General features: G+C 38.9%; 1 protein-coding gene across 1 annotated transcript; it reads right to left on the reverse strand.

Moving 5' to 3' along the window:
- Positions 1 to 973: 973 nt before the first annotated feature.
- Positions 974 to 14,762, reverse strand: CPO (carboxypeptidase O). The gene is made up of 11 exons (XM_059476322.1): positions 14,683 to 14,762; positions 11,385 to 11,460; positions 10,852 to 10,976; positions 8,241 to 8,355; positions 7,091 to 7,192; positions 6,173 to 6,277; positions 5,560 to 5,670; positions 4,368 to 4,458; positions 3,599 to 3,801; positions 2,570 to 2,654; positions 974 to 1,370 (listed from the first exon to the last, which is right to left on the reverse strand). Exons 1-11 carry the CDS (start codon positions 14,760 to 14,762, stop codon positions 1,102 to 1,104), a joined length of 1,362 nt encoding a protein of 453 aa, XP_059332305.1. The 3' UTR covers positions 974 to 1,101.
- Between the last annotated feature and the right edge of the window lie 10,561 nt (positions 14,763 to 25,323).

Here is a 25,323-nt window from a genome sequence, read left to right on the forward strand (position 1 = left end):
TAGATCTGCTAGAGGGACGTAGGGCTCTGCAGAGAGATTTGGAACAGTTGGATGCATGGGCAGAATCAAATGGGATGAAGTTCAATAAGTCCAAGTGCCGAGTACTGCACTTTGGCCACAATAATCCCCTGCACCGATATAAGCTGGGGACGGTGTGGCTGGACAGTGCTCAGGTGGAAAGGGACCTGGGGGTGCTGGTTGACAGTTGATTGAATATGAGCCAGCAATGTGCCCAGGTGGCCTCTTTGTAAATAGACTTTCTTTATGTACAATCTTTAGTGAAATCCCTTATGAGTCTAAATTAAGGAGGATAATTGTCACCACCAGTCAATTTTGGAAGCTGAAAATGCAAAAGCAATTTTCTCTGGTCTGCTTTGTAGGAATAGCATCCCATCCTTATCTTTCTTTTCCCTTTTGCTTTCAAAATTTTTGGAGGATCTGGGCACCTTCTATCTTTAGTACTCTGACTTGTCTAAGTGACAGAGCCACACCTCTTCTCTGTCCCTACATGCTTGCACCAATTCAACTCTTCATCTTGCTTCAGACTGTTGTAGATGGTTTCCTGATCATGGCCTTTCCCCAGCTTTGGAGGCCCTGTATTTTCTAGGGAATCCCAGTGTGGTAGATTAGGGAAGGAAAGTGGAGGACAAGGAAGCCATCCAATTTTCTGTAGGGATTTGTGGACTTAAAAGTCTCACAGGTATCCTGCTAAGGCCGGCAACACACGGGAGTCAGCAGGTTCAAGCAGTAAGGAATACTGTGGCTGACAGAAGGGCTGCACAGGCCCATGTGAGCTCCTAAAAACATGCTCCAAAGAACCAGGGAGTAATAGTGCTCGGTCCCCATGGGTAGTTGTCATGAGTTAATGTTTTAAGGTTTAAAGACTAAGCAGAGCCAGCAAGTGAAGCTTGGGAAATTGCAAGTTTTTATATTTTCCTTTTTCTCAAAAACATAGCTATCAAACCACAAGTCCTTTTATTTTAAGGGATGAGCCTTTATTGAAATACTTGACATTTAATTCCTTCGCTGATGTAGCTTTTTATTTTTGAGGGGGCATTATATTTTTCATGTGAGCCTCTTGCTGGGTTCTCTGAGCTGTTTTTAAAAAGCAGACCATGTAAGTACAATACTCAGACAAAGGCTCAGGCCCAAGCTGCTGGAGGTCAGTACCACATCTCCATTTGTGAAGTACTTCTTATCAACATAGTCTATGATGGTTGTGACAGCCAGCATAGTCTCCTCGCACGTGGGCTGGATTTGGTCAGTGGGGAGAACAAATCCGTGAGTGCCGGTGTCTCTCAGTTCAAAGGTGTAGGAGAGCGGAATGCCAATTGTGTGTGCCCAGTCCCGAGAGGAGCCTGAGTTACTGTCTGTGAATTTAAACATGGAGAGGAGATATTTGTATTAAGCATGGTTCTTTAAAAGTACTTCTTGTTAGAGTTAATACAAGTTTATACCGGAATCCCTGAACTAAGCAGTAGCCATATATCACTGTCTCACGGAGAACAGTTTCTAGGTGCTGTAATTCTTAGCTATACTAAATGTATATGGAGTTTCCTAAGTGACACTGTTCTTCATAAGATGGCACTGTACAATAGCAAGAGATGAGTTTCAGGGATTCTGTGTTTTTAGCATTTTACTATGACTAGTGTGGGGTACAAGGTGGATTGGACATTTATCTGGTTTTGTACTTAATTTCCTGCATGGATACTGACTAGAATTTTTATATATATATTTAAAAGCATAATTTTGGTCAAATTTGAAAAATTTCTGGCTTCTCACTATATCTCTGTTCATCTTCCTTGTGGATTGTTTTTCTTACCTATTCAGTGTAAGTACAAACACTGGCAAAATGCAGCCCTAGGCACAGGCCAGTTGCATTACACTTACACTGCATTGCTCATGCAGTCTGTGCCTCTGGGACTGGCACTGGGGGACTGGCAGAGACAGCCACTGGAATATGCAAACCACATGGGTTCTGGAGCCAACTGCTTACTGTTCTCACTGACTAGCATGACTTATTGCTTACTGGGAAAATATTGGGTTTACCAGGCAGTCTCTAGGGCCCTCAATCCTCTTTGTAAAGGCTGTCAACTCATATTAGCTATGATGTGTTTGTGCTGAGGCCATCCAGTCTATTAGGAACAGGGCTGAAAACAATATACTTCACACACTGTAAGCAGCTGCCATGTGATAATGTCTGATGAAGTAACTGTAGACCTGATTGGGATTTTAATTTTTGCTTGATTCCAGTGAAGACAAATAGGAGTTTTGCTGCTGACTTCAGCAGGGTCAGCATGATATATCACCAATCTCCTTCTGTCCCCTGTGATGGATCTGTGAGGAATCCATGTAGGAACTAGCTTCTGATCAATGCTTCGTCCGTTCCTACAGTCAGCTTTATGACTTAGAGTTATCTTGTATTCAAATGACTGCTGCTGACATGTTGCACCAAACCAGCCCTTTAAATATTACTCAAAGTAGAAATTCAGCAAAACAGTACTTGCTGATGCATGTGACACAATTCTTTGAAACACACAGCAGTCAAAGGGAAGCATAAAAAACTTACATAAAATTAAAGCAGTTGATCCTACTTTGTAGCTGGTCCCATACTTTCCTGTCAATGCAGCAGCTGCTTCCTTTGCAACTTGCATCTGGAAATTCAAAAGAGGAACAGCCTTGGCATCAGTGGCAGTACCTTTGGCAATTATTTTGAGTGGACCAAAATTTTTGTCTCTTTCAGCTTTACATTTACATATGATCGGCTTTAAGTTTTGATATTACTTCAGGTCTTTAGAGGAACCCATTAGAAACATTTGAACAAATTGTTCTTGATTCTTTTAATGCAAATTGTGTTAAAATTTTAAAGATTACTCTGCTACTAGATAGAGATCCTATTTGCTTTATTGTAAAGCTACAGCCTATATTTTGGAGAATTTAGAGTCTATGCTATATAACACACTGGTACTGACTACAGCAGTGATTGACCTCTTACTTGTTTTATTACCATAGACTCTGTATCCCACCATCCTTAGAAACTATCTATAGACAAAATAAATGACTTCTCCAATGACTCAAAAGAAGTCCAAACCCAAATCCCTCATGCTCTTGGACTAGTGCTTCATCTACCAGAATCTTCATAAATACACACATAAGTGGACTTAAATCAGAACACTCAAACTGAGGGAAGAAATAACCAAGAAATAGGTACTTACTTTGCTCCCATTTTTCTGAGCATGTTGGGAATAGCCTTTCTGGACACAATCATGATAACTGTATGTGTATAATGTGCTGGCATCCTAAAGTGCAAATTCATTCTTGTATGCAGTGATAGTTGGTGCTCTTCTCCACTTACCTTGCTCTGCATTAACCCTATCTGTAGTAGCTCAGTTTTCCTGATTTAAGATGAAGAATTAGGATTTCTGAGGCAAATAAACCTTACTGATGCTAAACAGAGAAGCAGTAACTCTGTTCAAGCCAAGTCCCTGAACTAGCCCAGCTCCTCTGAAGAAAAGGCAAGAGTGCAAGTAAAATTGCACCACTTGCTGCTGCCTGTACTTGCTCTCTACAAAGGTAGAAGGTAAATGTTTTGCCCTACCAGTTCTTCATTGTTACTTGGAGGTGTAGTTGTGGAACCATATGGGGTGAGGATGAGCTGTCCATAGGAGTGAATTGTTAAATAGCACAAAATGTCACTCTTTTTGTTTCTGATAAACTGAGCCACAGCTCTTGTCTCAGGCTCTGATTCTGGTCCAGATCCACAGAAGACATCACTGCTGCAGTTAAAGGATACACCAACACCTGGGGAGGAATACAAACACTGAATCAATGGAGAAATATGGAACACCAGTTCAGAGGGAACTGGGAAATTTACCTTGGAGTGTTAAGGCATGTGTTTATGTGGGCAGGGGACTAGACAGTTCAGTGGGACTTTAGCATTACACTAGAAGGTAGCAACTAAAATTTGATGCAAGACTAAAATATTTATTGCACATTTACAGGATGGCTGCAACAAAAACACTGACACTACCACAGTGAACCACATTCCAGGGAAGCTTTGGAGGCTCCTTGAAATTCATGGCAAATGTAAATACTGGCTGTTAAGTGACTTGCTCTTAACATTCCTGCCTAGAGCTGATGCTTGCTCCTGCAGTGAGTTAGAGGTATAGTTACATCAGAGAAATTTTCTGCTCGCTGGTGGAAAGTCAATGAGTTAGTATTTTGACAAACCAGGATTTTATTTTTGCATATACCTTGATGAAAACAAGGTGAATATTCCTTTCTTATAGGACTACATTTTACTTCAGAAACTAGTTATTACTCATGCTTTACTTTTGTGTTCATGATCTGAAATACTTCAAACTTACTGCCCCAGGATGAATTGAAGTTTCGGTTCAGATCTGTGCCATAGCAGGTGCCATTCTCATATGGAGAACGGCTTTTCCTCCACAAACGATCCTGAAGAAAAGTAACTTCTGTTACATAATAAAAACTCAGTGATCCACATGGCAGTGATTATATGGTGTAAATATCCCTGGTTTTTTTTGACCTCTGCATTCTAACTAACCCTGGTATTGTAAGAGTAAAACTCTGTGTGCAAGGGTGATAAAGCTCAGTGACAGAACAATTCATTGACTACAGCCAGGCTGTCATCAGCCACAAACCTGTGTGCACCCTGAAATAAGCCTCTTGACCTTTTTTTTTAAAGTATGCTTTTCCTGTAGTACTCAACTGCTTCTGTGCAGTGAGGCACTGCTAAGCAAGGCATTGTGAGGGATAAGAGAGTATGTTTCAGATTCAGGAAGATAAATTATTTTTTTATCAGCTAATCTTGCTACTGCTCCCTGGTTCCCTGCTAAACTCCCAGCTATACAGGTTCTGTGCACTGCACTACCTGCATGAGCTTCCCAGCTGAATTACCTGTGCATCCAAGTGCAGTGTTTGCTATGCCCCACACCTGCCAGGGAGCAAGGTGGGAGACAGCCCAATCCACATGGTGGTAGCCATGGACCATCCAAAGGTCCTGCATTAAAAGGTGCTTCAGCCGGACACAGGGGCCTAAAAGCATGGTGAGAGTGGCTGAAGACCAACATTTTGCATTATTCTCCATATCAGGATATTATCTGGGAGGGCACACCTCTTTCATAACTGAATAGCCTGATGTTTGACCAATTCTCCTCCTGTGCCATGCAAAGGTTCTAAGACCCATCTGCTACTTGACATCTTTTACGAAGAATGAATAACTCTTCCAGACATACTTAGGTCCATCAACCAAGCCTTGAGCTGTTATCAAAGAAGTAATCCCATCCCCAGAAACGTAAAAATAATTGATCTTGTGGTTTTGTCTTCCCAAGTCTTGTGATGTTTGCTAGCAATATTTAGCTCATTTCAAGTGATCACTGATCTGCCAGAAGAAACACAATCTCTCTGCCATGAGAGGATTTATGTGAGTATCACTGTTTTCTGTTTAAGTATAATTGCTATGACCCTATCTAAAAGTAACAAAACATGCTGGGCACATCTAACTTTCAGTCTAGTTCCTGGATTTTCACTACTTACTTTTTCCCAGGAATAGATGTAGCCATCAATATTGAGGACTGGCAAGACATAGAAGTCCAAATTCTGCAGAAATCTGCTTATCTTTGGGTCAGTTTTGTAATTTTGAAGAATCTGAAAAGAAAACATAAAGAGCACTGAGCAGAGAATTTGGTGGTAATCACTGCAAAGAGTGAGTTTAGAACTATCATCAGGTTACTCACTCCTGGATATCACCATGGTACCCAACATCTACCTGATCCCCAGGTACTTTTTCTATACACATGGAACATTGCTATATCATAGATTAAGATTTCTTTATTTCAGGAGGACTGTGACTTTTTGATAGAGAGAGGCTTGATCTAACAGCCATTGTGAGAAAAGGAGAGGTTGATACCAAGTTTTGGGAAGCTTTGGAAACATTCAGGTGGAAGAACTGGTGCACTAATTAATATTGTCCCATATCTCAAACTGTGATTTGGATTTTAGTCTTCACAGATATCTGTACTATACACTAATTTTGCAAATTGTATTTTAAGAGAAAAGCATAATACTTGGTACCACAATAGAAAATATAACTGAAGCATCCAAAGTGATATGGTTTGGTTATTATCTAAATGGAAGAGTAAGGACTCACTTCTTTCACAAACCACTGACAGAAGGCTGGAGAGATCCATTCTCTGGCATGAATCCCACAGTCCATCCAAATTATCTTTTTGGTTTTATTTGATGGTTGGCTGATCTAAGAGAATATAAATGTGACCATTTAAAAACTGTTACATTACAATAAAGTAGCTTAATGTAATACAAGAAAGTAAAAGATGTGCCATGATATGCTGTTGAGCCATCTGAAATTATTATTATTGTTATTATTATTATTATTACAGACATTTTTATGACAAGATCTTTTTCCTTATAACCCCATCTTCATAGTATTACAAGGCATGAGTTTTAAAGTGTCTGTTGAGCAGAAGTGTCAATAGAACAGTTAATAGAACAGTTTCTTTTTTTCCTTTTCCATTTGTATTCATCGTTCACAGGAGTGGTTGCTCTTAGTTGAAGATTTTTAAATTTTTTGTTTTTAGAAGGGGAGTAACAAAAAGGCAAGGTGTCTAATACTACTCTGTGATAGGAACAGATTAGGCAATAACTAACCCAGATATTAAGACTATGGTTTTTGCTAGTGTGTCCAATAAGAAAGTCATGGAATACTGCTAGCAGAAAGGCTATCTGCTGTAAAAAGTAATAAAAATAACAAACTAAAAGTCTTCATCCACACAGCTGCTGCGAAGCTAGTTTCAGTTTGATTTGTATTTCTAAACAAGGCTTCAGTTAAATTTGTTGTTTTCAGTACATAATAGCAATAGCAAGCTCATAATGATAGTGTCTGTGAAAGCTGGCAAATCTTACCATAATGTAGAGGAGTAAAACCATCTCCTGTTATTTCAGTGGATTGGGATGAATGCTATCTTAGGAAACATCTGAATCCTGTCTTCTCCGGAGCACTTTTTTTGTTAAGACATGTTTTATTATTAAGGGAAATTTCCTCCCTTACCTGTAGGTAATACATTGTTCGATTCTCAAATGTCTTCCCCAGGATGTGCTGAGTCACCAGCTCACTGTTGTTCTTCTGGATCTGAGTCATCCATTGATAAATCTGAAATAGTTGCAAAGAATCCTTGTCCAAAATTGGAGTTTCCTTCTCTTTCCCACTTCCATTTCCAGATTAAAGCATTTTCTTTTGTTTAGACAAGCAACGTTTTCCTCAGAGTTTATTTCAATCTGTGATGTCACTTACAGGTATGGCAGGTGTTTCACATGCCTCTGTGCATGGCTGTATGTCACTGGGTGTTAGAAGGGAACATTGCTGCCATGTGACACAGATACTCCATTCTGGATGTCATTCAACTTGCCCATCCTATTGGGCATCCTCCTGGTGAGCTCACCAGACATGAAGCCACACCATCAACTCTTCAAAACAGTGTTACAGTCTCTTCCCTATCAGCACTGATTTTCCACACCTGAGTCAGCAGTAGTCATCCTCAATGGGTAGCTCAAGCAAAACCTACATGAGGGTTGACTTTGTTCTCTCATTTTTATTACGCAGGTAGGAGAAAGAATTGCTACCACATGCTGCTTTTGTCCAGGTTTGCCAACTGGTGTGTGAAACATGGCATCAAAGAGTTATCACTGCCCACCCCTAAGGCATTGTTTTCTCCTGAAGTGTCAAATCCCTGCCCTTAAATTACTTCTTTCTACACATCTCCCACTGTTCACCTCTTCTTCTCCACTGGGATTCCAGACACCACAATAGTCATTGCACTTCACGATTGCCTCAGCACCAAACTATCTGGGACTTAAACAAATTAATACTAAATAATAAAAAATTACGGGGTAGAAAAGTAGCAAACCAGCCAAATGAAAAACAGAATATGATCCGTAAAACAGTGCAGTGGCTCCACACAGAGCATTATATTTTGTTCAGTGAAGAACTGCAGGTTTAATAAAAATCAATGGCAAATCCATATTCAATTCAACCAGGCTAAGATTCTAGTCAAAGAGTAAGGACTGATTTTTTAAAGAAGAAAGTCAGAAAGAGGTACAGTGACTTTAGCTGAGCTTTCTGAAAACACAGAATTGCCTTCTGTGGCATTTACAGAACAGAAAACAACAAAGTACAGAAGCAGACTTAGGTTTTTCTTTACCTCTTCCATTGGATGGTATTCAGTGTAGACATAACCTCCTGAGACCTCTCTGTGGCTGCTCTTCTCCCTTGGCATGCTCTGATCCACAAGTTTCTGCACATCAGGTATTAAGACTCTGAAGGACGGAGAAAGAGAAGATAGAAGAGAAAACAATTACAAACACTTGCTGCAGAACTGTCATGGTGAATTCATTGCATACATCAGCAAAGAAAAGGATTTAACTCCTCTGTTGTGATTTGCCTGGCAAGATCACCACCATCAGCATTATAGTTACTTTCATGTAAAGCAAAGTTCAAAGTACTGAGATTTTCACAGGGTTTTAACAATAATAATTTTTACCAGATTTTTTTTAAGTTTCAATTTTCTACCAAAAAAAAAAGTTCAAGATTTTATTTTCTTCACCTCTTCTATTTTTGAGTGAAATTCCAAAAATACCACCTTTGGGAAAAGGAAGCAAAAGAGAAAAATTTAAGATTAGATCTTATTGAGATTGATTGATCTTATAGATCGTATTTAATTGAGGCATTTTGAATTTCCAAAGATTTCACAGAAATATTCATTGCAATTTGCAAAAATCAGAACAAACTCTTTATTTCCTTCAAATAGCTTTTTTTGCTTTTTAGCTACAAAAATAGCTCAGAAACTAGTATAAACACAGGCATGACTCCATGATTGAGGGAGTCAATAAAATCTTTTCCTTGGCTTCAGTGGACTTTGGATGAGAGGCTGTTCTTTCTCACTGCAATCAGCCCCTTGTAACTGCTGCAAATCTGTGCTCATTGTAAACCCTTGTGATAAGACAATTGCAAAGGTGGCTCTAATGCTGTTCATCTCACGTGCTGGAAGGGCTAACAGGCTTTTCTGCTGACTGTGGCACTTATAAGCATTTCTGGGAACCACATGTAAGAAACTTTTTTAACTTTCAGTCTGAGCTTTGATGTTTATTCACATCTAAACTTCAAACTAAAATTCAGGCAGTGAAAATTTCCATGAAGTGAAACCACACACACAAAATACCTTATCAGTGCTCTGGAGAATTCAAACCACAGAGTCTGACACAGTTGGAATATTGATGTCCTTATTATAGTTTGTCATTTATGTCTCTATCATTATATACCTGACTGCAATGTTACCTTCCCTGCATGCCAGCTGCCTTCTAAAGGGTGGTTCCTGCTTTGAATTTGTCATAGGGACTTTGACTCTGTTATTGTTGTATTCATCTCAGCCTCTTTGCAGTACACACCCAAAATTTTCATCATGACTAATAATTACTCCTCTTTCTTTAGAACTCTATGTAAGGTAGATACAGTTCTGGCCAAGGGAAAACAAAGTTGAGATGCTAATTTCACTTTAGTATTTAAATTTCCACTAGAATCCGTTGAAACCATTAAAAAATGAAGAGTCTTGACATAAAGTGGTTAAATATCTTCTGGAGTGTTGTCCAAGTACATATCTAAACCTCATGCTAGATAATTTGTATTGGCTGCAGCCTCGTATCTCTTCATCTCTGGTTGTCAGGGCATCACACTTACTGAAGGAACTTGTCAGGCAAGATGCAGGATGTCAAGATCAGCTTTAACTCAAAACAGCTTTGAAGTGACACCAATCCTCCTTAAACTCATCTTTGATTGGTAAATGTCAGTGTATGTCCATAGGCCATTTGTCATCAGCCCTGAATGACTACAGGGTTATTTATATTAAATACAGCTAAATTAAATTAGCTACTGGTTACCTGAAGAAGTCAGTTCCAAAAGGGAACAGGACTGTGTGAGGAATAGCTCTTATTTAATCCCATTTTCCTTTATAAACACTGTTTGTATCTGGATTAGATCTTCTGGTTGTAAGGGAAGATGTGACTGCATAGGTGTGATAAGACATTGTGGGACATTTGCAGGTTGTGGCTTCCAGTTGTGTGCATAGTGCCCCCCTGCCACTGGGATCTTTGTCCCAAGCTGGGATGTGTCTCTTTGGCTGGATGGTGCCAGGAAATTCTCACCAGCCTGGTGAAGGGGATAGGGGTAGAAAAAAAAGCTTTTGAAGGAAGTGGCTGTATATCCGCTTTGCAAGAGTTCTTCTCCAAACCAGAGGAGTAACAAGAGACAGAAAAGGGAAAAGGAGAGCTAGAGGCTGTTTTGCTGCAGTGACACCAATTAAACCTTTGGGCTTTCCAGAAGTGGAAGGACCCTCCATTCAGATATCTGTGCTTTCCAAGAGCAAAGCATGCTCTTGTAAGTAGTGGTTACACCAAGTTTGGCCCCTTGAGTTCAGACTAAAAAACTGAGTCATAAATTCAAGTGCCATCCTCTCAGTGACTGCTGAGAAGGCCACAGCAGGAAACAAGACAGATTGGGCTGTCTCAGGTTCCTGCTCCACATTCACAGTCTGGGCTAGGCGGAAGGTAAATACATAGGGAAGAGGGGAATGGGCTTTTAAAGGTTCATACAACATCTCTGTGTTTGGCTGGTCAAGGTAAGTTGGAGGCATTTGGAACAAAGGTTGGGTCCTATTGCCAGTACTATCTGACTGTTTATCAGATAGGGCTTGGTCCTGTTCTGATAGCAAGGAAAATTATCAGAGCCAGCCTTCCCCACCAAGCTATTGGAGATTGTACCTGTGAGAGATCATATGCTGAGCTAAGCTCTCTTTCACCTCCTGCACCAGAGGGGCTGGGACCCTTATGTGCAGGTCTTCCCCAGCCCTGATGTCTTCAGGCAGCAGGGGTTTCCACAAGTCCAGCTGTGCACAGAAGAAAGAAATGCATAAATGAAGCTCTGTTTTCAGAATGAGAACTATATTAGAGTAGTTGCATATCGATAAATGAAAGAAGATTTCCTTCAAATTGTCCTGGTAACTCTCCAGTCATCTGTTCATAGAGCACACAGCACAGGCTTAGTGCTTTTATTGACTCAGGCACCACTGATAAAGAGCAGCATTTTCACACAGCCATGCAAAGAAACGATCATTTTCATCTAAATTCCTTCAGGTAGTAGAAGGGCATTTCCACACTACATTAAAAAACAAAGTTAAATAAAACTTTTTCTAGTTTACTTTAACCTTAACTCCTATCAAGAGCTACATGTGTATCTGTTTTACAGCCCAAGACTCCACTCTGCTTGTTAGGCACATGTAGTTATTTTTACTTACCATGAAAGTACTGCAAAGAAGTTGAAGATGGTGGACTTGCTGAATTGTTTCTGGTACAATATGCAAAACCTGATCCCTGGAAATTCAGTAGAGAAACAAGATGAATTTTAAGGTCTGTTAAAGTATCCATTATTTCAGTAGTCAAAAGAACATATTTTGTTATGTAGAAGGAAGATGGAGCATGTAACAGTGCTGTTAAACTTTTAACAAAACTCTAAATTATGAATTTGTGGAATGTTTTGGCTGCAAACAGGACTAAGTGATGTGACTTTTCTGTTGCTAGAGCATCAGCCACTCTGCTTCCTTCCCAGTGGCAGTGCTTTATTCACCATCCCAGCTTTGCAGAAGTCAACTGCTTGCATGAGCCCTCATGTGTGTTTCTGCCTTTGCAGAACCAGGGCCAGAATAAGGGCATTGGTAATACATGATAAACTGTTTATTTCATAAGATGTCACTTTTTTCCCCTCACATTCAGGTTTTATTCAATTATTCCAGATTAACTTTGTGCTTGGCCAGTCTATTTCAGCATGCAGAAACTTTTGATAGTCATGATAAATGAACATTGATAAGAACTTGAGATGTCTACAAACTGCTTTTCATGAGAATAGCCAATTTATTCCAGAATAGCAAATATTGTTGTCTCCAGAACTGCATATTCTTAGTCAATTCACAAGAAGTAAAAAATTTCTAGTACAGAATCTATATTCTGTACTGGCTGCAGCCAGTACAATCTTATATTTCTAGAGAAGACTCACAGAATCCAGTGTCTATGTTTTCATGAGATCCTGTGAATCTTTCATCTACTACAGGCTTAATCTGATGAAAACATTGAAAGTTTACAAAGAACAAATTAAAATGGATGGGAAAATGCAGAAAAAGCATATCAGTATGTTCTGTTAAAAATGCCCTTGAGACGGTTTTTTGTAATTTTTTTCGGTGTTCCTTCAGATCAGATTTCCAGGATAGACAGTAAGTGTGATGTTTCTAGTGAAAGGGTTTCAGAGTGACGAGTGGATGTTGATGACTGCATGAATTACTCAAAGGTGGGAGACCAGTTATCCACTACTGATGAGAACAGAATAGAATGGGGAATACTAGAAACTTGCCTATTTGCTAGCAGCCACAGACTGCTTCACAGTCTCTTGAAGTGACTTCAATGGAGTCTTTACCAGACAAGTATAAAAAATAAACATTTTACATTTTAAAGCTTTTGTAGCAGAAATTCTTGTTGCAAAAGCAAACCATGGTCATTATAGTCATCAACATAATATGTTCTCATCATCTGAACTGCAACTGCCATCTTTTGTGCTTCGACGCAGGAATGTACAATTATCAGCCTAATATACATACAAATAGAATTCACTATTCATTCACTTTATCCCCAGAGAAATAGAGGAATTTGTGGGTTTTTTACATCTCTCTTGAACATATCACCTTTTCTGAGTAAGAACTTGATAGTTAAAACAGGAGTTTTATATGTTTTAACTATGAGATGCCAATAGCCCCATATCTGTGGGGGAAAATGATTACACTTGTATTGCTCACAGGAATGGTGCAACAGTCATGTTGTACAGATTGGTACAACAGTCATGATGTCTTTAATAAACCTTGTAGATGCAGGATAAACATCTTTGCTAGCAGAATAAACATCTCAGCTGCAGTTCAGAGTTTATTCTCTCTAAATGCCTAGGCTTGCTATGTTCTTTGTCTATCAGGAAGGGAAACAATATCCTGTAATATCTTTCTATCCTCATTGACATTATGTCTTAATTACACCAAATCAGAGAAATTCCAGACCCTCAGATTGCTGCCAGATGGCCAGCTCTTATTTACTGATAAACCTTTCACAATAGCCAGCGTGGAGACAAACCATGTTTAATAGTAAATTAAGATTAGAAAGCATACATTTGTTTATGATTATGGACTACATTTCTCAGTGGAGAAGTGCAAAGTCAGCCCATGTGACCCCATGAGAACTACAGTTTTTAAAATTCTACAGCTAAGCTTGCTTAACAAATTAAAGGACTGTTCTCAGCACAAGAGATGCTCATAGATTGAATATTTAATTTCATTGTTAAACAGAGCAGAGGACAATGAAAATGGGCTTTACTAATAATTTGGTCTTTCTGCAGGTGCTGCCCACCCCAAGTCACACAGACTATTCAGTAGCTGTTTTTAAATTCCATGCAAGTAGTAGACAGGTTCAATTCTGGACAATAATTAGAAACAAAAATGAAAAATACATTACCAGGGATCTGCTGAATTCTATTCACTGTAATCAGGCTCTAACTGCATCTCTGATACAAATCTAAAGACTAAATATTATCCAAGGGAATAATACATTTGAAGTAGTGACTCTGTATGCTCTGCTAGGAGATTTTCCAGGAGAGCTGCTGAATGGGTACACTATGAGGGTACTTACTTGCTGTAGGTATTACTTGATTTTCTGTTCTTTTCATGACTATATTCTAGGAATATAATTCATCTAGAGACCTTCAGCACCAGACTACTTTCTCTGTTTGCTTTAGAAAATTCCATGTATAAACTTATATGGGAATAGGTGGCCTCCACGTTATGCTCGTGCCCACCCTGCAAATCCCAGCTGCCACAATGGCTGCTACCTAACTCCTTGAAAGTTGAGGGTGAATGAAACCAAAACAGTTTAGATAGGCAAACAGAATAATTTTACATGACTCATTTTCTGAAGTGCAACTGAGAATGGAAAATAAAACATAACTAGAGATTTCATACTTTTCAAAACATTAATCAATAATAAAAAAATGTGATAATCTCATTATCTGAACGCCTTGGAGTGAAGGTTGTCTGGAATAACTCCCTTAGCTTTTTTTTTTCGTACTTGTTAGAGATTTCCAACAGGTCATCATTAGCTTTTTCATATAACATAATCTGTCTTTTATTAATAGATACAATTTTGCTCAGTCATACCCCTTGCTTTATACTCAGAAAAGGTATTTTGCTCCTGCAGCATCTGGTTTCAAAGTTCATTATGAAAGAGGCTAAGCCAAATGCATTTCAGCTAATGGAAACAGGGCATCCTGAGATGCATTTGAAGGCCATTCTGTGGCTCCTACAGCTGTAGTTATGTCTCTTTTGGCTTGGATTAGATTCACTCATTCTTCATTTCCCATCTTCATGTTTTCTTTCCCACTCTTACCAAGCTTACAGCTTAGTAACCCTGTGTCCAGTTTTCCAGCTCATAATTGTTATTATTATTCTTACACAGTTTCTGGGACTTCCACTGCATTCACAATTCTTCATGAAACCTGTTCACACTCACCTGTCATATTGCAATTTCAAGCTGAATTTTCCAGGAATTAGTATCCCCAGTGAAAAGATGATCCCAAGAGAAAGCCACATCTTTGTGCAAAGAACCCAGCACTAGACAGTGCAGCCTAAAAAGGAGGAAGATAGATCTGGACTGAACATATAATTTATATAATTATAATATACAACTAGACTTATCCTGGGTGGCAACCTGCCCCTTATGAATCATTAGCTTTACTTGTAAATAGTTCTAGATGAATCATTAACTTCATTTGTAAAAAGTTCTACTTTTTCTTAATTCTTAAAAATCTCTTCCACACCCCAAAACACAAGCACAATTAGCAACATTCTTACTGAAACACTTTTTCTAAGAACTAAGAACATTTTTCTTCATGTCACCTTTCTATCTTTGAAAATGTTTTGTGATAGACTTGGTAGAATTTAGAGAAAGTGTTACCTGCAAGATATCTACAGCAAATCATGATGGCTAGCTTATAGCAATCATAGAGATAGGGAAGAACAGGTAGTAAAACAAGCTCTATCCTTACTTTCTTTGGTTTTGTGTTTGTGCCTTTATGGAACACTTCTGTGACCTCTTAAGTGCAGTTCTATCACTTACCTAACTTAAAACAGGACCTGAAAGAGCAACTAATGCTCCATAAAAGGAAATATTGGGACATCAGAGCCTCATCTAAACCACTCTCAGTTGGCCCAGATCAGTCTCTAGCCACAGACTTACAACTCTACACTGTCATAAAATGTGTTTTTGTTATAAACTTTTAAAAAGTGTCCTAGTTACTATCTGAAATATTTAATTTCTTGTTTATGGCATGCGTTAATATTTGTAGAATGTAGTTAGACATATAGCACAAGTCTTCAGAAAAAAATTGTTTCCCTTTTCCTCTCTCTTGGATGAAAACTATCTTGTGGTGATTTGATGAAGAAAACTGCATGGATTTGGGATGCAGAGACTCCAATAAGTCAGTTTGTGTACATACATAATGGACACAATACCATGCTGTACCTGTGGGATATTTATTGATTCTTCTCATCAAAGTACAAAGTCTGTTATCAAGGAAACAAGCAGCAGAACTGTCCTAGTGTAAAAGAGGAACAGCTTAGCTCAAAAGTGTTTTTTCACAAAACCAGGCTGCAGGCAAGAGAAGAATATGCTTTCTTCATAAATCACACCAGACCCTTTCTGTTTTATTGCAACCTTCTAAACAGCCTGGGCCTGAAAAGGCTGAGTATTCTCTCCATGTAGATATACAGCCCACAATGACTTCTAGAAGAGCTGAAGGAAGTCAAGTTTACAGGATTAGATGCAGCTTCATTTGTGAGGAGTCAGCAAAAAAAATTCATGTTGGAAGTTCATATTAACACTCAGGACAGAAAACCTTTGCTTTGTTTCCTTTGTCTCCACCACTGCTATGAGGCAGTCTAATGATTTTAAGACTTCTGTAGTGTTGTCTGTGCCCTTTTGATAGACTTGGGGTTCAGTCCCTTGGCAGGGACTCAGAATCTAGGGGGGAAATAAACGAAAGCATAAAGAGAAATGGAGCAAATTATGATAAGAGCTAAAATTCAACTCTAGCCCAAAGTTTCTGCCTTCATGTTGAAAGCCAAAGCTATTTATTCTGAGGTGAAAACATCACTCCTATGATGCCTAATAGTTATGAAGATAGATAGGCAGACAGAGATGGAGAGATAGTCATTTTGCTTAATGAATATAGAATTCAGAAGAAATGACAGTTGCTTGCTAGGTCTTTGATTTGGATTCTTTTGAAGTCTAGTTGATTTTAATGGGCTTTGGATGAAAGTCCTGTGCAAATAATTATGGACATTTCTGTGATTTAAGAAATGGACTTATTTGGGGGATTTCAGCAGAAGATTTGTTTGTAAAAGACAATACTTCATTTTCTACTTGTGTTCAGCTGGCAAGCAGCACTTCTGAATTCAGAATAAAAGCCATTAGAGATGTTATTCTGCCACCAATGCAAAAAAATATCTTGGGATGAACCATAAACTTCAACAAGTCTATTGCCCTCTTGGGGATAGAGGTCCATGTGTCTCTCAGTAATAAAGTTTGTCTTTTGGTCAGGTTCTTACTGGCAGATGCTTATCTTTCTAGCAAATATGGAGGCAGCTTAATCTATTTATTCCCTCCTTGAAAATAGTGGGCAAAAAGGCATGGGACGTTCTGGGGCGAGGAAGGGCATAAATATGTTGTACAAACATGCCACATGAAACCATGTGGTGTCCTTTTTTCCAAACAAGTTTGCTTTGTACATCTTCTATACATTCTTCTCAGAGCTTCAGAGCATATTTTTTCAGCATCAGTTTAGCCTCTCAACTGCCCTGTTAGACAAGCAAATATTATTTCCACTACTTAAAAGATTAAGAAAAAAGGGGGAAAAAAGTGACTCCCCAAGGTGACATAGGAACATTGCTGCAGAGCCAGGAATAGAATTCAGATCTCCTGACTCCTGTCTGGTGCTTCCTTAAAAATATATGACCATCTGCTCTACTGCTGGAAGTATAGATACTGTATGCTGACTCCAACAAGCTGGCTGCTAAGCCTGTTAGTTTATCCTCTTTTTATCCCATACTGATTTCATCTCCAGCTAAGCTTTTGGCCTGGAGTCAAAGTGATTTCCAGTGTTTGAATGATTCGACCTGCTTGTTATTGTTTTAACCTTGCACCACACATATGCTCAGCTATTTGTGACTTATCTGCATGCAGTCTGTGTAGCAACAGCCACAAGCTAGAACTGTTTTGTTTAAGGATTGCATACTGAAGCACACCACATGTTTTAAACAACTATCATATGGCAGGGAGTTTGATCCTGGTAGCTTCCTGCACCCAGATTTCCTAGTGAGCTGCATGTTACTTTCAAGGACAAAGAGCTTGTTAAAAAGACGACAAAATGTACACACGCATGTGTCTGCAAACATCAGTTCTTCATGTTAAGCTTTCCCACTTCACAGCTAAATCCCACACTGAAGCCAAAAACCTAACTAAACTAGATAGAATTCAACATGATCAACGTATTTTAAATCATTATTGGGATTCAGAGAAAATCGTGCTCCATTTATTTTTTTTTTCTCTCTCATTGCTGCAGAAAACTCACTGTATGTGTCCAAAACAGAATCATCACTCAGTGGGGTCAAAACTGTAGCAGACTAATGTGCTTTAAATCCTAGACTTGTGTTCCACTGAAGAGGGGGGTAAATAATTCATCTGTTTTACTAAAATATCCTCTGCTTATCACTGTAATTTCACAATGAATTGACAGTTCTGTTTTCCATTGTCTTTTCAGAGGAGATAGGATGCTCTATAGGTACTGTCTTTTTCTGTAGCATTTATATATTCAGCAATATGTTGTGTGGTCTGCAATGTGAATCATTGTTCCCCTCAGTATTCCAAGCCCTCAGCTTCCACAGCTCTGTTTTAGAAAGGTTTTATTGAAAGTCTTTGGACTCCATTGTGATTTGACAGTGGTAAGTGTTCTCAAACCTCATTAGTTCCAGCAACAATCTTAGGATAAATGGGAATATACTGTAAACTACGCTTACAACAATTTTGTTCTAGTCATCTTACTGATATTTTCTTGCTCTCTCTCTGTCTCAGCTATTACAGTGAAAACACCCCATTAACCTTACATTTGAGACTTTAAAATAATCACAAACCAGGAAGAATTCCAGCCAACATACACTAGATTAGAATGACATTACTAGTAAACTTTAAAATTAGTTCCATTAAGCCAACTTAAATGTCCTGCAGATCATCAAATGACACAGGATGCATAAGCTTTATCTTAGTGGAACTAATTTGACTTTTGACACATTACAGACACTTTCAATATGTCTCAATAGATTGTACAGCATTTGTGTAAATGCATACTCACATATTTGAGCATAACCATGAAAACCAGTGTGTTGTGTCAGTGTGGGAAATTACACCTGCCTTTTCTCCACAAGTCCTGTGATGCAGCTTTTAGACAGCTCTCCTATCAGAGAGGAACTTCAAGTACCCTTTTAGCAAGCAGCTCCTTACTGAAATGGATGACACCAAGGTGACAAAATTTGTACTGGTCTAATTAGCCTGGCAGACCAACTTCCTCATTTTCCTTAGCCAGGAAAGAAAAATATTAGTGCTGAGTTGTCTTTCCTTAACAATAGGTGGTCTGAATGGTTATTTTTACTTCATCCTTTAGACAGCAGAATATCACTGCTTAAGGATCTTGAGCTGTAACATACAGTCTGAATTCAAGATGATATTTACCACGTGTTATTCAAAAGCGAAAACTCTTTTGGTTCTGATCTAGGGGTTAAGGGTGATCATGTTGTGCACAAAACTCTGTAATCCTTATGTAAACATAATTCCTACAGGAAATTATTCTGCACAAGGACCGTGCAATTAAACTTTAAGAAGTATTAGCAGTGGTTTTCAAGTGCAATGGTAAATCTCTACACCCCAAGTCCACACATACAAGGCTGGCTGCAGAATATTGTTCTTGCAGTTTGATCAAATATTCAGTTTGCTCAAAGATTTTAGTGTGGTTGGATCAACTGTCAGGAAAAGAAGTTTGTTTTTTTTTAACTCACTTTCTTCAGTCCTAAAAATTTTGCTTTATAAGAATACCTTGTGATGACATGATTAGATCTCATGGTTTCAAAGTTATTGCTCTAGGAGGAAAGAATTTGCCAAAGTGTTTGATCCTGTGTTGTTGTTCTGAGTGGGCAAGAATTAGGCAAAAATCCTCTATTTTGTGAAGATACAAAACTTCTTGTAAAGCTTTAGCTATCAAAGTTATGCACTGTTTGTTTTAATTAGGCCTTTTTACTGAAGATATCATGTAACATTAAAAACCTGGCTTGTATTTTTAAATAAAATAATTATCTTTGTAGGTAAATAAATTAGTATTATATTATTCCTATTAGCAGAACTGTAAAGGACAGCACATAAGTCTCCATTATGGCTTAATGGTCAAACAACAAGCTTACTGCACCGTGTCCTAGAATAGCCAGGATTATTTTTAATGAGTTCTGTTACAAGCACTAAAATACTTTATGATTAGATGTGAATATGCTTGCATATGATTTCTTAAACACAAACAATACACACTGTATAGTAAGTAATTAGCTTTTGCAGCTATAAAACATGTTCATATTAACCTTTGTCCTTCATTCTATCAGCAATGACAGACACACTGAGCTTTCTGTGCAATGCCAGCATCACAGAGTGTAAACGTATTTTTTTGCGTGCATGTAGTTATGTATGCATGCCCATGAAAGGGGAGTAATGCTCCAGACCCTTCAACCACTGTGAGAAACTGTTAAAATGCTTATGATATCCTTGAAGAATCTCAGAGATGACTAATGAGGTCAATGGTACCTGACAGAAGACCTCAAAGTGGATCTTGCTCAAGTCAAACGAGTCTGTTCTGTATAACTTACAGCAGAATTTCCAGCCTGATTTTGCAAATGAGCCTTAAAGAATTTGTAAGGCACATTTGAGGTGTGTATGTATGGGTGTGACATGCAGTAGAAACAGCTTGTATTTTGGTGAGTGATATTGTTAAAAATAGTTGCTGCCAATAGTATCTGAGTAAGGGACTGGGTAGTGTAGCTTTAAAGTGCTTGTGTGACATGACTGGGTAGGTTTGCAGTAAGGCTGTGGACATGGCTTGCATTGGTCACAAGCTTTGGGATTCTTCAGCAAAGGCAGCCAATACTTTCTCCACTCTCATGTCTGGACTGTTCCTACTCTTTGTACAAGGAGTAGATCTGAAATATCAGCCAGCTGTGCCTGGGAGAGCTTATAAATCCAAGCAACTGAACGTGGAGGGCATCCCCAATATACAGACATGGAACACAGACACCTGGCACTGTGTCTCTGCTGCCAAACAAGGCATTCCTTGGAGTCATGCACTAATGAGATGGGTGCAGAACAGCAGGAATCTGGGTGTGCCCCGAGGACCTTCTCAGGGCCTTTCCTATGAGAAGACAGATAAGCAGTGGCAAGCAGGGAGCTGAAGTCAGATTCCCTAGGTCTCTGACTACTACCTTAACATCAGATCATTTTATCCCTGTTCAGAGTTTTCTCAAGAGTTCTGTGTGTTGAGGAACTGCTGTTCTGATAAAGCTGATATCTAACTGCTGAGCAATCACAAAGGAACCATACAGTATTGGTTTTCAATATACATATTTTTAAAGATTAAATAGTCTTTTATCATGTGAATGACATTTCAAATGTGGGCTCCTCCTCAACAGGCCCTTGTATATTTCCTGAATCATATCTCATCTGTGTCAGCGCAAATCAAGGCTTTAGTGACAATTGTTGCTATTTACACCAGTGTCTGTGCAGACAGAGGCCAATTCACCAGCTGCTCCCTACTGCAGAACGAGAAAACTGTGCTCACTTAACACTTGAAGTTTTTTGCTTTGAAGTTGTAGAGCCACTCCCTCAGCTGGTGTATATTTGCTGTAGCGCCCTGACTTTATTCAAACCAGCTGAGGAGCCACTCCCCCTTTCCCCACAGTCCCCACATACTTCCCCACCTTTCTAAACTGTGGTTGAGTACAGGTGACATGTGCAGCAGAATCTGTACCATGAAAATCAAACAGGGAAATACAGAAGGTTTCAGTAGTGCCTTTTGTGGATTGAACTGATAAGAATAAACTATGGCACCCCCTCAAGAATCAGAAATGTTCAGTAAAAAATGCCTCTGTCTGTAAGCATGGATAGAGTCCCTTACCTATAGCAGTGCAAAGTGAAAAGAAATTCTCCTGTTCATAAAAAAAAAAAAAATCATCTTGATTCGTAAAGCAAGAGTTTATCTAGGTTTTAATAGGTGCCATGGCAACAATGTTACCAAGTACTCAGAGGAGCATTTTTTGAGAGAGGAAATAGGATGAAACAAAAACCTCACTGGTTATCTGTGGACACAAGGACTTGCTGCAGACAAATACAAATTCTCCTCCTTATTATTTCTACAATTTACAATTGCTACTACATTAATATATTGCCACTTTATACCATTGTTCCCCAGAAATACTGGAAAAGGGGGAAAACCTGCTACAACTAGAAAGACTGATTTAAAACATAGTTCAGAGTTCCATTGTATTTACATCAGTTAAAAGAGATTAAGAACTACTACAGCTGCTGTAGTTACTATAGCAAAAAACCCAACACCACAAGATTTACATGTTCAGTAAAACCTACACTTAAGTACCATAGTCCCTTTAAAATTATGCATCTCACACCCATCAGATAACTATGGCTCTGGTTTTGTTCTAAAATAACTAATTTCAGCACATTTCACCTAGAAGTGAATGTTCCACCTTTTTTGAGCTCTGCCAAACACCTGCAGTTCTATTTTAATTCCAATATTCTCGTGTTAGTAAAGGGATATTGAAACTGGAACCTCATTCATGCAAGCTTTCATGCACTGCTATTTGTGTGCAAAGAGAATAGCTCAATATTAACAAATGCCAATATACAATAATACTTACTGCAATGACCAGGGAGGGAGGGAGGAGCCAATTAGAGGGAAGTTTTAGTACTTTCTTCACTTTTGCAATTAACCAGAGCAACATCTTTAGCTCTCTGCCTACAAAGCATTACTCAACCTCTTGTCTATGCAGAAACTGTTGCAATACCTGAGAAACAGTCTTTAAATCAAGACCCAGTTTATTTAGGTTCTGATTTCTTAACAAAAATCACACTCTTGCAATGAACTTTTAGTTCCTTTCCCCAGTCACTTATGAATATCTTTATCATTTTGAGACCAAGGTGGAAATTTTAAAGAGAGTTTCTGTATGTTTGTTATGAAATACATAGCCAGAATATTTAATACCCTGAGAAGGCTGGAGTTAGGGTTCAAAAGTAGTTTTAAACATGAAGAAATCCAAATTGGAGAGAACTACAGATCATCAGGGTCTGAAAATCCAGCTGTTTATGGAGGAAATTTGTTTTTCCAAACACTCACTGTTCTCATTTTGCATTATTTCATAAAATTTATTTCATTTTTGCTCAGATCAGAGTAGTTAATTTTTTGTTAATGCAAGAACCTTCCTGACCTTTACAGCCCACATCTTCTGCCTGTTTCTTGCTTTCATTTTAGATCTGTTCACACATCCTGCAATGCTTAACATGGATCCTTGGGCCTGTGAAATTTGCTATATAACTTACATTTGTAAATCTTTCTCTCAATGTTTTCTTTTTGACTGTGTGATATATGACAATGATGTAACCTTGTCACCCTTTTACATGTATAGCCTTCTGAAGATGTGGAGATTTCACAGGATGAACAGTATATGCATTATTCTCAAGGAAAAAATTACCAGATAATCCAGCTTTATCATGGCATTTTACTGTTTTAAAATAAGACAAGATTTATGAATGAAATAATGTCTAACAACAAGCAGCATGTAAAAACCAGGAATCATAAAAGGCACTATCTGTTTCTTTGAGATTGGCAGGACCAGTAATGAAGTCCAATATTTCATAGCTCAGAATGAAGGAATGACATGCTTCTACTTTTCTGACTTCTTTGTGGCCCAGGAATAAAATGTAGTGCCTTCCTATGATGGTCTGGTTAAAAGATGGTTGCTTAGTGCAGCTGAGTCCCCTGTCTTTAAGTCACAGATATATAATTACTCTAAGCCCTATACTTTCTTTAACAAGCCTTCAATTCATTGAAAATCTTCCCCTGCTTCAGCAATCTAGTTTACTTAATGAATTACTTATTTTCATTTCCCATGGATTTGAGAACCTTGACTTGCTACAGATGCAATACACCCTTGAAATACCTTTAGTCAGTCAAACATGAGAGCAAATGTCTGGGTTCCATCCATTCATAAGATACACCCATGGGCTGTATGAAATAAATCCATATGCAGGTTCCTTGTTTCTCACTCCTCATTGAGAAACAATTTCCAGCCACTGCACTTACAAAGTGTTCCAAGTGTGAATAAAGGTTAGAAACACGTTCCTGAATCTGCAGGCATACTGTAAAAATGGTAGAAAAAGACGCAGCTTACATCTCCAGTTAGCCTCACTGGCAGGTCAGCTAAAATCATCCATTTTGTACCTGTTTGGCCTAAAAAGGGGATTTTGCACCTTTCACACCAAACACTCCATGCAGTGACAAGCCCCATAATTACAGATGCAAAATAATTATTGTTGATCTTCATTGTGAGTCTCCCACTAATTTTAATAATGATTCAGGAGAGGAGAATGGTATTCTAAATATAGATTGTAATGCAATACACAAAACAAGGGATTAGATCTTCCTTACTACATGAATTGGACACCTGAAAAACCTGGATTTATTTTCAGCAGACTACCTTTTTAGCATATGTAAAGATCCAAGAAACCCACAGCTCTGAAGTGTCTGGCAGCAGCTTCATACAGCTTGGAACTCTGAATCAGTGTCGATGACATAAATTATTGAGAGAGCATAGAGCAAGAAACTTCAGTAAGCAAGGTGATCCGTATGGAAGACTACTATGCTTCCACCCTGCTTGTGTAATTTTCTACCTACTCACAGGGAGTTTAAGAAAGAATATATAATAATTAACTAATTTAATAACATGCTGTGCCATTTTGTGCCCACTGCTGGTTAGTTCTGTGCAGGCTGCTGGCACCCCTGCCTGTGTTCTGTCCCTGAATTTACACACCTGTGACTGAGGACCTGACTGAAAAACTCAGAGCAGCTGGAGGAAGCAGCTCCCCAGCCCACCCAAGTGCCATGGCTGACACCACAGCATTGGTTTGCAGGTTTCCAGCTTGAACAGCACCGAGTACCATCTCAAACACAGCTCTGGGTGCTACCTGGCCCTCACAGAATATTTTAGAGACCCTTCAGTGCAGGCTGGGACCATGAGTCCAGCTCAGAACAACAGAACAGCACTGACCAGCCTGCTTCACTGTCAGTGCTTCCTTAAAGCAGAAGGTCCAAAAAGGGAGCATAACAAACTCTTCATTGAGTCAAGCAAATGACCCCTGCTCTGGCTCTTAAGTTTTACAGTTGCCTCAAATCTGTTTTTCTGCTTGTGCTGCGTTTCAGAGACTGAAATGCTGAACAGCTCTCTGCTTTTTATGCTGGAGAGAGAGAGGGAACCATGCTGTTTTGGTTACACTGCTTCCTTCATAAATATGCACTATATTCTACGTACATGTTCCACAAAAAGTTGGACAGTGAAGTTTTCTAAGCATATTGTTTCTTTCCACGTTATCTCATTACCGTAATGCCTTTTAATATTATCGTAGTGCCTTAACCATGTGTCCATGCTACTTCAGAAAGACAAGGAGCACAGTGCTTGTCGCTTAGCAAGTGAAGCAAGGGCTCCACGGTTAGGTAGCACACAGGCACTGTAGCAAGTATGGCTGTTTCCCTGCTTCCCTTCATCCCATGGGCCTGGGACTGTGCTACAGCAAAGTAGTGAATGAAGATCTGATTACAGGGCAGAAACAAGCAAGCCGTTAGCAACCTGAGCAGCTCCAGCAGAACTAAATGTGTTTTATCAGTTACATGTTATCAAGAACAGAAATGATGTATCAGTTCTCTCTGCTCTTTCTTATTATCCATTGCACCAATACATAACAGGTCTGCAGAGATGCATGGCAGGGTATAATGAACAAATC

Source organism: Ammospiza nelsoni, chromosome 7, assembly GCF_027579445.1.
Source record: "Ammospiza nelsoni isolate bAmmNel1 chromosome 7, bAmmNel1.pri, whole genome shotgun sequence".
In the NCBI taxonomy this organism is placed as follows: Eukaryota; Metazoa; Chordata; class Aves; order Passeriformes; family Passerellidae; genus Ammospiza; species Ammospiza nelsoni.